The sequence below is a fragment of the Bos mutus genome, chromosome 26 (genome assembly GCF_027580195.1).
Source record: "Bos mutus isolate GX-2022 chromosome 26, NWIPB_WYAK_1.1, whole genome shotgun sequence".
In the NCBI taxonomy this organism is placed as follows: domain Eukaryota; kingdom Metazoa; phylum Chordata; class Mammalia; order Artiodactyla; family Bovidae; genus Bos; species Bos mutus.
In genome coordinates, this window is record NC_091642.1 from 31,915,216 (window position 1) to 31,928,739 (window position 13,524).

At 40.3% G+C, this 13,524-nt stretch overlaps 1 protein-coding gene across 1 annotated transcript in view; it reads left to right on the forward strand.

Annotated features, from left to right (window-relative positions):
* HPSE2 (heparanase 2 (inactive)) overlaps positions 1-13,524 on the forward strand; it is a 717,063-nt gene that overhangs the window by 541,700 nt on the left and 161,839 nt on the right. Inside the window, exon 7 of the mRNA XM_070363563.1 lies at positions 4,997-5,090. Within this exon, the coding sequence (XP_070219664.1) occupies positions 4,997-5,090 (94 nt within the window). The remainder of the gene's footprint in view (positions 1-4,996; positions 5,091-13,524) is intronic.

Consider the following 13,524-nt stretch of genomic DNA (forward strand, 5'->3'; position numbering starts at 1 on the left):
TCCAAATCTAACTGATATATTGAGCCCTTTACCATAGGCAGCCACTATCAGAGAGCCAAATCTCTGGAATAGGCAACATTTTTCAAATAACTACAAACTGCTGACACTGAATGTTTTCTAAGAAGCTTCACATATATAAAGTCCCAGGGTACCCAAGAAAAAGGCTCAGGTATTTATCAACTCATACCTATGGTTCAATTGTCTCCTCTCTTAAAAGAGAATACTAAATTCTGTAGGACCAAAGTTCTTATTGGCAAATAGATGGGGAAACAGTGGAAACAGTGGCTGACTTTATTTTGGGGGGCTCCAAAATCACTGCAGATAGTGATTGCAGCCATGAAATTAAAAGACACTTACTCCTTGGAAGGAAAGTTATGACCAACCTAGACAGCATATTAAAAAGCAGAGACATTACTTTGTCAACAAAGGTCCATCTAGTCAAGGCTACGGTTTTTCCAGTAGTCACATATGGACGTGAGAGTTGGACTATAAAGAAAGCTGAGCACCAAAGAATTGATGCTTTTGAACTGTGGTGTTGGAGAAGACTCTTGAGAGACCCTTGGACTGCAAGGAGATCCAACCAGTCCATCCTAAAGGAAATCAGTCCTGGGTGTTCACTGGAAGGACTGATGTTGAAGCTGAAACTCCAATTCTTTGGCCACCTGATCCAAAGAGCTGACTCATTTGAAAAGACCCTGATGCTGGGAGGGATTGGGGGCAGGAGGAGAAGGGGATGACAGAGGATGAGATGGCTGGATGGCATCACCGACTCAATGGGCATGAGTTTGAGTAAACTCTTGGAGTTGGTGATGGACAGGGAGGCCTGGCGTGCTGCAGTTCTTGGGGTTGTAAAGAGTTGGACACAGCTCAGCGACTGAATTGAACTGAAAGTTCTTATTTCCCTAGTACAATATAAATGTGGATTTATGTTTGCAAATGAAAGTTGGTGAAACTTCATGGTAATATGGGGTTCCTTTGGCATCCAAATGTGAATCTGACTCAGACTGCAATTATTAAAAAGACACTGCGATGGTCAGGCTGGGGAAGGGACTCTTATTCAGGCCAAAGACAGAGGCAATGTTCAGGGCCACAACTGAGAAGCTTTTAGAGGATCTCCCATTTCTGTTAACTTCTCTGATTCCCTGAGAGAGCTCATCTATGGCCATGACTTCATTCATTATTTACAAACTGAAGAAAAGAAAACAGCAAGGTCAACATTTTCTATCTCAACTTTTCTCTATGCTGACTTCTCACATCTCCAAGGACCTGTTTTCTCTTGATATTCTCTGTGTCTTTGATATCTCAGGCAGAATAATTTCTCTCCTTTGACAAACCTAAAACCTAGTCTGAATGGCCGACATGTCCTTGGCACCAGTGTCCTCTAAGACATTCTCTCTCATAAGCTCATGATCGTCACTGACTCCCTTCCCATCTCTCCTACACTCTACAGCTTTATTTTATTAGTTCTTTCTTCACAGGCTCTCACTTCTACTTTTTCTGTGACCTCCCATACTTAGACTCAGATTCCTTCTTGCCTGCACTGTTGAGATAAGATAACCTCGTCGAACTGGTTTCCTGCCTAGAGTTTTCTAGGCTCTCGTCTAATTCATGGCCCTCAGGATAGCCTGAGACCAACTGAGAATGATTGAATCCAGCTTGTTAGGTTAAGAGTGGGGCCAAGAACAGGCTCTAAAATGCTTAAGCTAAAATTTTTACTGGAATTCCTCCCCCACATGTCACATGAAGGAGGAGCTGGACTATTGCTGGGTCCAAGAAAACAGCTGTTGAGTCAACAGTAAGAGGAAGCCAATGTTAGACCCATGGTAGAAGAACCTTTCCTGGGTTCGAGCTGTGCTACAGTGGATCTGTACTAGTAGGGTATGAGAGTCGATTCCCTGTCCCAGATAATCACTCTCAGGGATGTTGTCACTGGCTTACCTACTTTAGACCACATGACCACTAAGATCTTTAGACTCTAGACTTTTGCAGCATAATCACAGCCCTCCCCATTTCATTATCTCTCTCTCTCCATCTCTCTCTTTCTTTCTTCCTGCCCACCTACTGGAAATCCAGACTTTGTTTTTGCTCCTCCATAATACCCTCATTCCAGATCCTACAGTGGATGAACAGTGTCTTTCTCCAGATAGGTGTTTCCCTGCTCACCCCGTCCCATGGCTTTTTAGTTTGGGTTGCTACCACCTTGGATATTTAAGGAACCTGGAGGACAGATTTGGTTATTGAATACCTTCTGTGTGCCGTGTTCTGTTCTCAGCATTTCTCCTGATTTTTATTCACAGGGTACAGTAACCCTGTGAAAATATATGTTTGGGTTCTTTTTAAACCAATTTTAAAGAAGGGGAAGCCTAGTATCATATAGGTAGTACATGGCAAAGCTGAGCTTAAACCAAGGCTTTCAAACTCCAAGTTTTGCGTACTTGAGAAAAGTGACCAGAGGAAGGAGGGGAAGACCGAGGCCCCTCAACCCTGGGTCATGGACTATGTGGGATAGGATGCATGTTCACAGGGAATCCTACATATTGAAAGAGTACATCTGGCACTTTTATCTCAAGGAGCATTAAACTATATGTGCTGCCAGCAAAACTTATATTTCTGATGTTTAAAATAGTTACTGGGAGCAGACAAAGAAAAAAGAGGAAACTATAAAGTATTTGATCAAAACATAAAAGAACACTAATTACAGTACATTTTTAACATACACATAGTCATTATGTAATATAATACAAATATTTATGTCCTTCATTATGTGTTACATTAACATTGCACGAATTATTTTTTTATTTAAACACTGCAGTGTTTTCATATGCCTAGCTTTCAGGTAGTAAGCTGTCTAATCACAACTTAAAAACAATTGGAGGTGCTGACAGTGGAGTACTAATAGAGTTGTGAGGTGATGGATATGGACATTACCAGCTCTGTGTGTTACACATAGTAAATGTTTATTGGATCTGAGTCTAGCATCTAGTACCAGGAATGAGGTGAAAGGTCCTGTCATTGGTTTGTTTTATTCCCTAATATAAGTAACCACCCAAATTTTCAAAAGCATGTACCCTTTGCCACAACAATCTCACTTTTAGAATTCTATACACATGTAATTTAGTCAATCTCCTATTGTTTATGACCCCATCTTTGTGAGCTGAAAATTTAGAGAAATCAGAAAGAACTAAAAGTTGTTGAATGCTTACTGTATGCCAGATACTTTAGATTTATCTGTTTAATCTTCAAATAATCCTGGGAGGCAAATAGGCTACCTCTCTTTTAAGAATAAGAAAACTGAGGCCCATAAAGGCCAGGCATGTTGTCCAAGATCATATAGATTGTAAATATCTGATATGGAATTTGAATTCAGATATCTCTGGCTCCAAAACTTGGACTCTTTCCAATATACCAATGATTTAAACATTAGAGTCTGTGGAAATGTGTGACGTGGTGAGGGAGGCCAAGGGGAAGGCTGAATGGGAGGCACTCAGCTACCACCCACACTGCAACCAGAGCACCTGGTTCAAAGTGTGATTACAAGGAATTTTAACCATTCCACTACATCACGTATTGGAATGGCAATTTAACATTACAAAGGATTTTCACATGGTTCTATAACATGTACTGAGAGGTTGTTGACTAACTAAAAATGACATGGTCTATCATTGTTCATCAACCAAGGAGACCTAAGTAGATTGGAAAATGCACCCAGGAGTCATAAGTTTTGACTTAAATTAAATTGATTTAATTTGAAATTTTGCAAAGATGAGTATTGGGATATTTAAGATAATGAAGGTCACTTAACCCTGGACTTAGTCTTCAGAGTAAGAATTCTCAGAGAGTCACACAAAGCCGGATGGACTTGTTTTGGTTGAATGTTAACAGTGTAGCGTCAGCACAACTTGATGTTTCACTTAAGCCATCTAGCAGAACCAGGGACACTGCCACCCTGAGGAGTGCCAACTGTTGCTATTTTAGTATAGGGCACCTGGACTTTAGTCTGTCTTTCTTATTTGTTTTTTCATTTATTGTAGAGGTAGAAGGAGGTTGACTACAAGGTTTTTGCCAGGGAAGTGAACTGGAGATGAAATTTTTGTGACACACTCACTGCAGAAGGCAATGGCACACCATTCCAGTACTCTTGCCTGGAAAATCCCATGGACGGAGGAGCCTGGTGGACTGCCATCTATGGGGTCGCTGAGGGTCGGACACGACTGAGTGACTTCACTTTCACTTTTCACTTTCATGCATTGGAGAAGGAAATGGCAACCCACTCTAGTACTCTTGCCTGGAGAATCCCATGGACGGAGGAGCCTGGTAGGCTGCAGTCCATGGGGTCGCGAAGAGTAGAACACGGTTGAGCAACTTTACTTTCACTTTTCACTTTCACCCATTGGAGAAGGAAATGGCAACCCATTCCAGTGTTCTTGCCTGGAGAATCCCAGGGACAGGGGAGCCTGGTGGGCTGCCGTCTATGGGTCGCACAGGGTCGGACACGACTGAAGCGACTTAGCAGCACTGCACTAAGTCTGATTTTTTGTGGTTGGTGTTCTCTTATTTAAAGATGTGGAAACCTTTCAAAATGTTTGAATAGTCTTGCAAACCTCTCACATACCTTCATTATTTTAAAGTGGGAGTAAGGATGGTATGGAAGGGATGTTAAATTACTTTCCCTATGGAGGAAACAAAGTAAGCTTTTCCCCATTAACCAATTCATGTTATGGATTCCTATCAGTTCCTATAGAGCAATAAATGCAGTTTCAATGGACAAAGGCTGAAAAAAATCACAGTATTAGCCCACAAATGGATGTAAAAATAAAGAGGATAAGATGTTTATTTTTGTTTGAAAAGTATGCAGGATCCAAACTTTTTTGAATGTAAAAGCTCAAGTGAACCCTGGGTTGCTGTTTCTCAGGCAACAGAGACCTCTGGCTAGAGAAATATATTTGTAATCTCCTGCTTGAGATTTTACCTGATTCTTATTTTATTTTTATTCCAGTTGCTACATTGATGGCCGGGTGGTCAAGGTGATGGACTTCCTGAAAACTCGCCTGTTAGACACACTCTCTGACCAGATTAGGAAAATTCAGAAAGTGAGTAAAAATCTCTGGGGAAGAAGAGGAGAGAGTTTGGGAGTAAGGCAAGGAAAGGTCACAGGGTTCCAGCTAGATGGTAGCACTGTGGATAGTACAGTCTAGACTTGCATGGCCACAAGCTACCTCTCACAGTTGATGATTGTTATTTATTGTTTTTAGATTGAGAAGGATTTGAATGTGCCATATCCAGGTTTAAACGCTCCTATATTTAATAACAAATACTTTGTAATAGTTTGCTTCTAAATTGTGAGTTTCTTAAGGGAAGGATAGGTTTACTTTCTTTTTGTAAGAGTTTGTTTTGGATTAGTTTAAGGAGAGGATGATTACATTCATTTAATGGAATTGTGGTCTAGGGTATTGGCAATTTTCAGCCACATGTACAGTACTCCTAGGCATCTTAGAATCAGCCAAGTAACATCTTACTTTTGTAGACATAGATTAAGCAATCACATGTAGGTCATATTAGCAAGAAACCTGTGGTCAGTAGTTCTCAAACTTGAGTAAAATGAAAATCACTAGAGGCTGCTTGTAAAATTTCCACTCTCACTTCTGATGTTTTGACTTAGTGTGTCTGGAATGGATCCCAGACATCTCTGCCTTTTAATAGTCATCTGTCAAGTAATTCTACCCAATGCAGATCACATTTTGCAATACACTAGATTAGTTAAGTCTGAATTGTGAGGATCTTATGTCTACAATTTCCATCTGCCTCTACAAAATAGTATCTCATCTTTCTTTAGTTTCCTAGTCAGGTACTTTTCCAGGGAAAAGTGAAGGTGAAAGTCACTTAGTCATGTCCGACTCTTTGCAACCTCAAGGACTATACAGTCCATGAAATTCTCCAGGGGAAAATACTGGTGTGGGTAGCCTTTCCCTTCTCCAGGGGATCTTCCCAACCCAAAGATCGAAACCAGGTCTCCTGCATTGCAGGTGGATTCTTTACCAGCTGAGCCACAAGGGAAGCCCTTTCCAGGGAATGGAGACCTTTTAAACATTCAACTTCCTCTTGGGCAAATTAAATACATCTTTGCAAAAAAAAAAAAAAAACAGGTAGGCCCCCACTAATATGGGATGAATGGGGGAAGTTCCCTGGTAGTCCAGTGGTTAGGAATCCATGCTTTCAGTACCAAGGTTTTGGGTTCAATCCCCAGCCATGGCATGGCCAAAATATATATATATATACGGGATGAATGAATAAATGAATGGGTAAATAAACAAATGGCTCATTATAAAATTAGTTGTGTAAGAAAATACTATTTGGAGCAATCATAGAAAAGCACTTAATGTCTTACTCAGATTATAAATAACCCTTTGAGTCTTTAGAAGCTGTGAGGCCTCAGGACTTCTGAATTTCTACATCCCAGTCTGATCCCTCTGGGGATCAGGTGCATTGACCAGCACCCTTATCTGTCACTGTCTCCTACTAGGCAACACCTAGGAGAACTAAATGATTTGAAATGTCTGTCAGTCTCTGCTTGACATTCACTTAGTTTTTAATATTTAACTAATATTTACTGTGCTTTTAACAAGTAGCAGGCATAGTGCCAGCTGCTGCGGATACAAAATCGAATGAGACATGGTCTTTGTCCTTGAGGAACTTTACAGTTTCAAGGTTTAATACTTACTTTGAGCAAGCTGAAAAACATATTACCTAATGGAGTAGAATGTCAACCTTTTAAACTCTAGAGTTTTCTAACAACATTATGCTAATCCAGTATTAGTCTCTAAAAAGAGGGGAGGAAATTTCTTTCATTTATTCACTTGTTCCTTCTTTCATTCAATGGATATTTACTGTTTACTGTGTTCCAGCTACTATTCTAAGTTTTTGTATTACAATAGTGTTCAACATAACAAGTCCCTGTAGTTTTGGTTTTTCCAGCTTTGAGTCTAGCAACCTGATCAAAGGATTATCACTGGAAGTAAAATGATTCAGTGGTGTCATGGCACTGTGAGTGAAGGTTCTAACTGTGTTCATGTAATTCTTTAAGTATAACTAGGTCAAAACCAAGACAAATGAGTTAGGAGTTAGATTCTCCTCTTTCTCCCCACAACTTAGTACTCTCCACCACTGAATATTCCTTCACCATCACAGAATGTCCAGAGACTGAAATAAGAGGCTAAACTCACTTCCTGATTTGTCCAGGCAAGGCTGAAGAAACTTAAGGAAAAGGTCTCAAATTCTGGGCACAATTGAAATTCAGATCTTTAAAAACACGTCTGATGCACACAGAAAAGGAGAGCCAAGTGTGATTGCAGAAAGGAGCAGTGGAGCCTCGAAGAGAAATGGCCTATGTATACAGAAGGCACCTGGCAGGGGGTAGATAGAATTAGCAGTAGGGCCTGGAGCCACCTTTTGGCTCTGGCAAATACAAAATGCTCAGCGGTCCCCTCAGGCTTACATTTCTGTTCTGGTTATGTCTTGCTGTGCAATAAATTATCCCAAAACTTAGTGACTTAAAACAATCATTTATTATGACCATGAATTCTATGGGTCAGGAATTCCCATAGGATGGCTTTTCTTTGCTCCATTAGTTTCAGCTGGAAAACATGAAGGCTAGGCTAATTCAAAGGCCAGTGACTGGAATCATCAGAAAGCTCATTCACTCTGAAAGTTGATGTCAGTTGTCAACTATCACCTTTGTGGGGCTGATAACCAGAATACCTCTCCTTGTAGCCTTGGACTTCCTCTCGAGGTTTTAAAGTCAGATGCCCAAGAGAGCGAGTCAGGTGGAAGCTCTATTAACTTTTCTACCTATCCTTAGAAGTCACAGGGCATTGCTTCAACCATAGTCAACTCATTAAGACAGTCACCAAGACCCTTAGGGATTTAAGAGAAGAGGAAGTAAACCTTCTTAATAAGGGAGTGATGAGGTTCTGGAAGGGCATATAAGACCAGAAACATTTTTTCAGTCACTTTGGGAAAATACTGTCTGTCAAAGTTTCGTCCTCCTTGTTTTATTTAGTAGCCCATTCAGTTCTCTCTCTGACTGGTTTTCTTTTTTCAAATCTCTTTTATAAAGCTCTTGCCAGAGATTGTCTTAAATGGGTATCTGCTAGGGTCGCTGCTAGATCACAGATTCATTGAGGTTTGACTCATAGGATAGACCTTCTACTGGCTACAGTAACCTGGACCCAGTTGTTAGGGCCTTGAGAAGGGGAGTCTCTCACCACAGCAAAGGATATACTAGGTAGTGGCCTGATTTGGGGAGATGAAGGCTAGGAGACCAGAGAAGAGTCATCAAGATTTGTCAGTTGAAAAGTTACTTTGGCTGTTCCTGAAATCCCCTGTGGGTGGAATGGGGGTTTGGGAAATTTGATACTAGGGTACAGTCTGGGGCAGAGTGATCAAAGTTCTTTGCTGTGAGCCCCCCCAGTCAGCTTGGAGATGGACCAAGTAAACATTTTATTAGGTATATACATGGAACTCTCATCCAAAAGCTAGAAATGCAATCTCTGTTTCTTTTTTATTTTTAGAAGTTCAGAGAAATCTTAATGATCTCTCCTTAGGTCCTAGTAGTGGAAAAAGGGTAGATTTCCTACCCAAACAAATTCATGCAAGATTGGTTTATATAAGACAGTGGTGAGGCTGTTTGAAGAAGAGATAGGAGACAGGATTTGAAGTCTAGTGGCTTGGGTTTTATGACCCTCAGCCATTCACTTAACCTTTCTGATTTTCTTTCTTCACCTGTAAAATGAGATTGCTAAGAACAGAGCTCTCTCTATCTGTATCTGTGTGTTCTGCATCTATGGATTCAACCAAACACTGATTGAAAATATTCCAGAAAAAAAGCACTTTAGAAGGTTAAAAAAAGCAAAACTTGAATTTGCCAGGTACTGGCAACTATTTACCTAGCATTTTCATTGTATTAGGTATTATAAGTAATCTAGAGATGATTTACAGAGAAGGCAATGGCACCCCACTCCAGTATTCTTGCCTGGAAAATCCCATGGACGGAGGAGCCTGGTAGGCTGCAGTCCATGGGGTCGCTAGAGTCGGACACGACTGAGCGACTTCCCTTTCGGTTTTCACTTTCATGCATTGGAGAAGCAAATGGCAACCCACTCCAGTGTTCTTGCCTGGATAATCCCAGGGACGGGGGAGCCTGGTGGGCTGCCGTCTATGGGGTCGCACAGAGTCGGACATGACTGAAGCGACTTAGCAGCAGCAGCAGAGATGATTTAAAGTACAATACATGGAAGAATGTGCCTGGGTTATACTATAAACACTACACGGTTTTGTATATGGGCCTTAAGCAACTGCAGACTTTGATATCCACACCAGTTCCTGGAACTAGTACTTGGTAGTAACCATTGTATATCCTCCTTCCCTCTTAAGGAGATTAGGAAGATCACATGAGACTCTGATTTGTTCATTGCTAGTGAATGGTAGTTCTTATTGCCATAATTATTGTTGTTTCAGTTATTATGGTTGTTTTTTAATAACAATTCATTTTACTGGAGAAGCTTCATGTTACCTTTATTCTCAACTTGTTCTTTGCTTTCTTCCTCTTTCCTCTTTCTTTGAACCCTGGAGAATAGATAGGTGATATTTTTGGCACCTGAAAGACAATGACTCAATTGCTAAAAACAGCTGTTGTTTCCAAATTTGGACTGCCACTTAAGAATGTTTAGTTTTCTGAGCAGTGGGTGAATTCTGGTTATATGAAAATCTACATGATGCATTTGAAAACCAAACAGAGACAGTGTTTGGACAACCCACTCATCTGGGTGATTCACACACTCGCTCCTTTCGATTAGAATGAGAATAATTGTCTGTACTTTGAGAGATGAGGGAAAGAGTTGAGAATCTCACAATGCAGCCAATAGTCCGATGGGAAAGTGAGAGATGTTTAGGATACAGTGCAGATGGTATAGTGTGGATAGCTGGGCAGACTCCAAAACAATAACATAAGAACCAAGATGAACCATTTTGGCTCAAGTCACTTGGACTCTATGATTTGTATCTTCATTTCCTAGAGGAATCAGAGGAGGAAATAACACTTTTTGATATTATTTTCAGCAATTCAATAAGCACAGGAAGGAGTTGGTGAAATTCCAGTCATAAGGGAAGTATTTTCAAAAATACTGTCCTTATGATTGTATTTTGAATACTAAATAAACTGAACAATTGGCTTCCCTACTATTTGAATATTTCCTTCCCTCCTCCCTTCCTTCTTTCTTCCTTCATTTATAAACTATAACATTCTTGTGTATTCCAAACTCCTGAGGATAAAACAATGAGCAAGAAGGATATGGTGGTTATACTCACAGACTTTATGGTCTAGTGGGAAAATAGTTAATGAAACAAACAATGATAGTAAGATGCAATGACTCACATAACAGTGGAATTCAGGGTGCTTCAGGAGCCCATGGTGGGATATATCTACTGTAGTTTGTAAAGGAAGGGAAATTTCAGATATTAGGGAAGCCAATATTTTTTGTTAATATCATCATATTTATGATTGCTTATAATAATAAAGAGTAATTCTTTTGAAATCTTAATAGATACAGTAACATTATAGCACTTTTTCCAATATATCTTAGTGGCAGGATCATGGACATAGGTAAGGCAGAGAAGTATTTAATCCTTTGGAAGTAATGAACAGATTAAAAAGGAAACTTTTTTCTCAATCAATCTCTGGTTTACCTACTAGTTATATCAAAGTATATCAAAGGGGAAGAGAGTAGAAGAATAACAGTTACTCTTAAAGGTCATAGAATAACTGGATGCACAATTAAAGGAAAATGAGGACAATGACAATGTTAACCTTCTCTAATGAAGAAAACTGAAAATGAAAACACACTAGTTGGTTAAGAATAGTTGTATTACCACTGGAAAAAAATCAGTGTTTGATTGATTAATGTATTGATTGATTCATTCAATAATCTATATATATTTGCTCAGTTCAGTTCAGTTCAATTGCTCAGTCATGTCCAACTCTTTGCAACCCCATGGACTGCAGCAAGCCAGGCCTCCCTGTCTATCACCAAGTCCCGGAGTTTACTCAAACTCATGCCCATTGAGTTCATGATGCCATCCAACCATCTCATCCTCTGTTGTCCCCTTCTCCCACCTTCAATCTTTCCCAGCATCAGGGTCTTTTCAAATGAGTCAGTTCTTCACATCAGGTAGCCAAAGAATTGGAGTTTCAGCTTCACATCAGTCCTTCCAATGAATATTCAGAACTGATTTCCTTTAGGATGGACTGGTTGGATCTCCTTGCAGTCCAAGGGACTCTTGAGAGTCTTTTCCAACACCACAGTTCAAAAGCATCAATTCTTTGGTGTTCAGCTTCCTTTATAGTCCAACTCTCACATCCATACATGACTACTGGAAAAACCATAGCCTTGACTAGATGGATTTTTGTTGGCAAAGTAATATCTCTGCTTTTTAATATGCTGTCTAGGTTGGTCATAACTTTTCTTCCAAGGAGTAAGCGTCTTTTAATTTGCTCAGTCATGACCATTTCCATCTCCAGGGCATCTTCTCAACTCAGGGATCCAACCTGAGTCTCCCGCATTGCAAGCAGATTCTTTACTGTCTGAGCCACCAGGAAAGCCCATGTTGAATGCTTGTTTCAATGTGCCAGTGCCTACTACGGTGCCTATCACTTAACAGGCTCTCAGTCAATATTAGAGGGAGACACGGAAGGGAAGGTGAATGAACAGAGTAGAATAGTGGTAGAAGTGTGGAAGAAGCAAAGTAAATCTTTTTCTCATCTCATTCGGATGTGCTATCTCTGCCATTCAAACCCAAAAGAATCTAATTCACTACTGATTTTGTAGCATAGTGTTGAATAGACAGAAATTGATTTAGGCAACCATAGTGGACTATGAGGCTTCCCAGGAGGTGCCAGTGGTAAAGAACCCGCCTGCCAATGCAGGAAATGCAAGAGACATGGATTTGATCCCTGGATCAGGAAGATTCCCTGGAGGAGGGCATGGCAACCCATTCCAGTATTCTTGCTCGGAGAATCCCACGGACAGAGGAGCCTGGTGGGCTACAGTCTATAGGGTCACAAAGAGCTGGACATGACTGAAGTGACTTAACACACATAGCACACAAATGGGCTATGCCTATATGTAGGCATAGTAGGAGAGTTTCCTCTGGGTATGTCTTTAAGGGTGAAACAAAGGTCTCTTTGTGGCTCTGAGTAACATTTTAGTCAGTTTGCTAATGCCAGATATTTTACTTTAGAAAAATATTTTTTGATTCTACTTTAGCGAGAGAAGCGACTTCACTTTCCCTTTTCACTTTCATGCATTGGAGGAGAAAATGGCAGCCCACTGCAGTGTTCTTGCCTGGAGAATCCCAGGGACGGGGGAACCTGGTAGACTGCCGTCTATGGGGTTGCACAGAGTCAGACACGACTGAAGCAACTTAACAGTAGCAGCAGAATGTAAATAACCCAAGGAGAGGTAAACTATACTGATTTAAAGTCACACTAAGGCCTTAATATAAAATAGATGATCCTTTTCCAAAAGCAAGGTTATTTCCTCTGTGGTAATTTTATTTTACTAAAATATTTTATTGAAATATAGTTGAGTTACCATGTTGTGTTAATTATTGCTGTACAGCAAAGTGACTCAGTTATACATATATACATTCTTTTTCATATTCTTCTCCATTATGGTTTATCACAGGAAATTGAATAGTTCCTTGTGCTATACAGTAGGGCCTTGCTGTTAATGCATTCTGTAAATAGCGGTATGCATCTGCTAATCCCAAACCCCCAGTGAATCTGTCTCCCAGCCTCCGCCCCTTCACAGCCACCAGTCTATTTTCTCTGTCTATGTTTTTGCTTCTGGTTTACAGTAGGTTCACCTGTGTCATGTTTTAGATTCCACCTAGAAGTGATATCATATGGTATTTGTCCTTCCCAAGAGCAGGTTTGGATAGAGGGGAAGAGAAACACAGGCCAAGGGAGAACTCAAGAGATAGAGGACCCTGAACACAAACTGTGCCACACTGATACCTTAGGTGACATCCAGGTGTGATTCTAACTTTTATGGGGCTGGCAACTTATACAATGGGGACCACTTTAAGAAAAAGAAAGCAAAACAAATTTGCATGTTTTAGAAATATATCTGACCATATGAACAAATTACTAGGGCCCTTCCCAAGACATTAACAGAGGCCTGGGGAAATGGGGAGCTAAAGTTGATGAGCTTCACAGTAAATTGTTGTCTGTGACTCCACTTGACTATGCATCTGAAAATGGGAGAATATGACCCAGTGGAACTTTTGGCTCTTCTCTTTCAGATATAAGACACTGATGATAAATAGGGGAATCTAGCTGGAAAGATATGTTTACCACAAAAAAAAGCTCCAAAGTTTTGCTCAGTGTCATTCTGTGAACTATATTTCCTTGATTCTTAAACTCAAACAATGATAGAATTCCAGCTAAGCTATTTAAAATCCGAAAACATG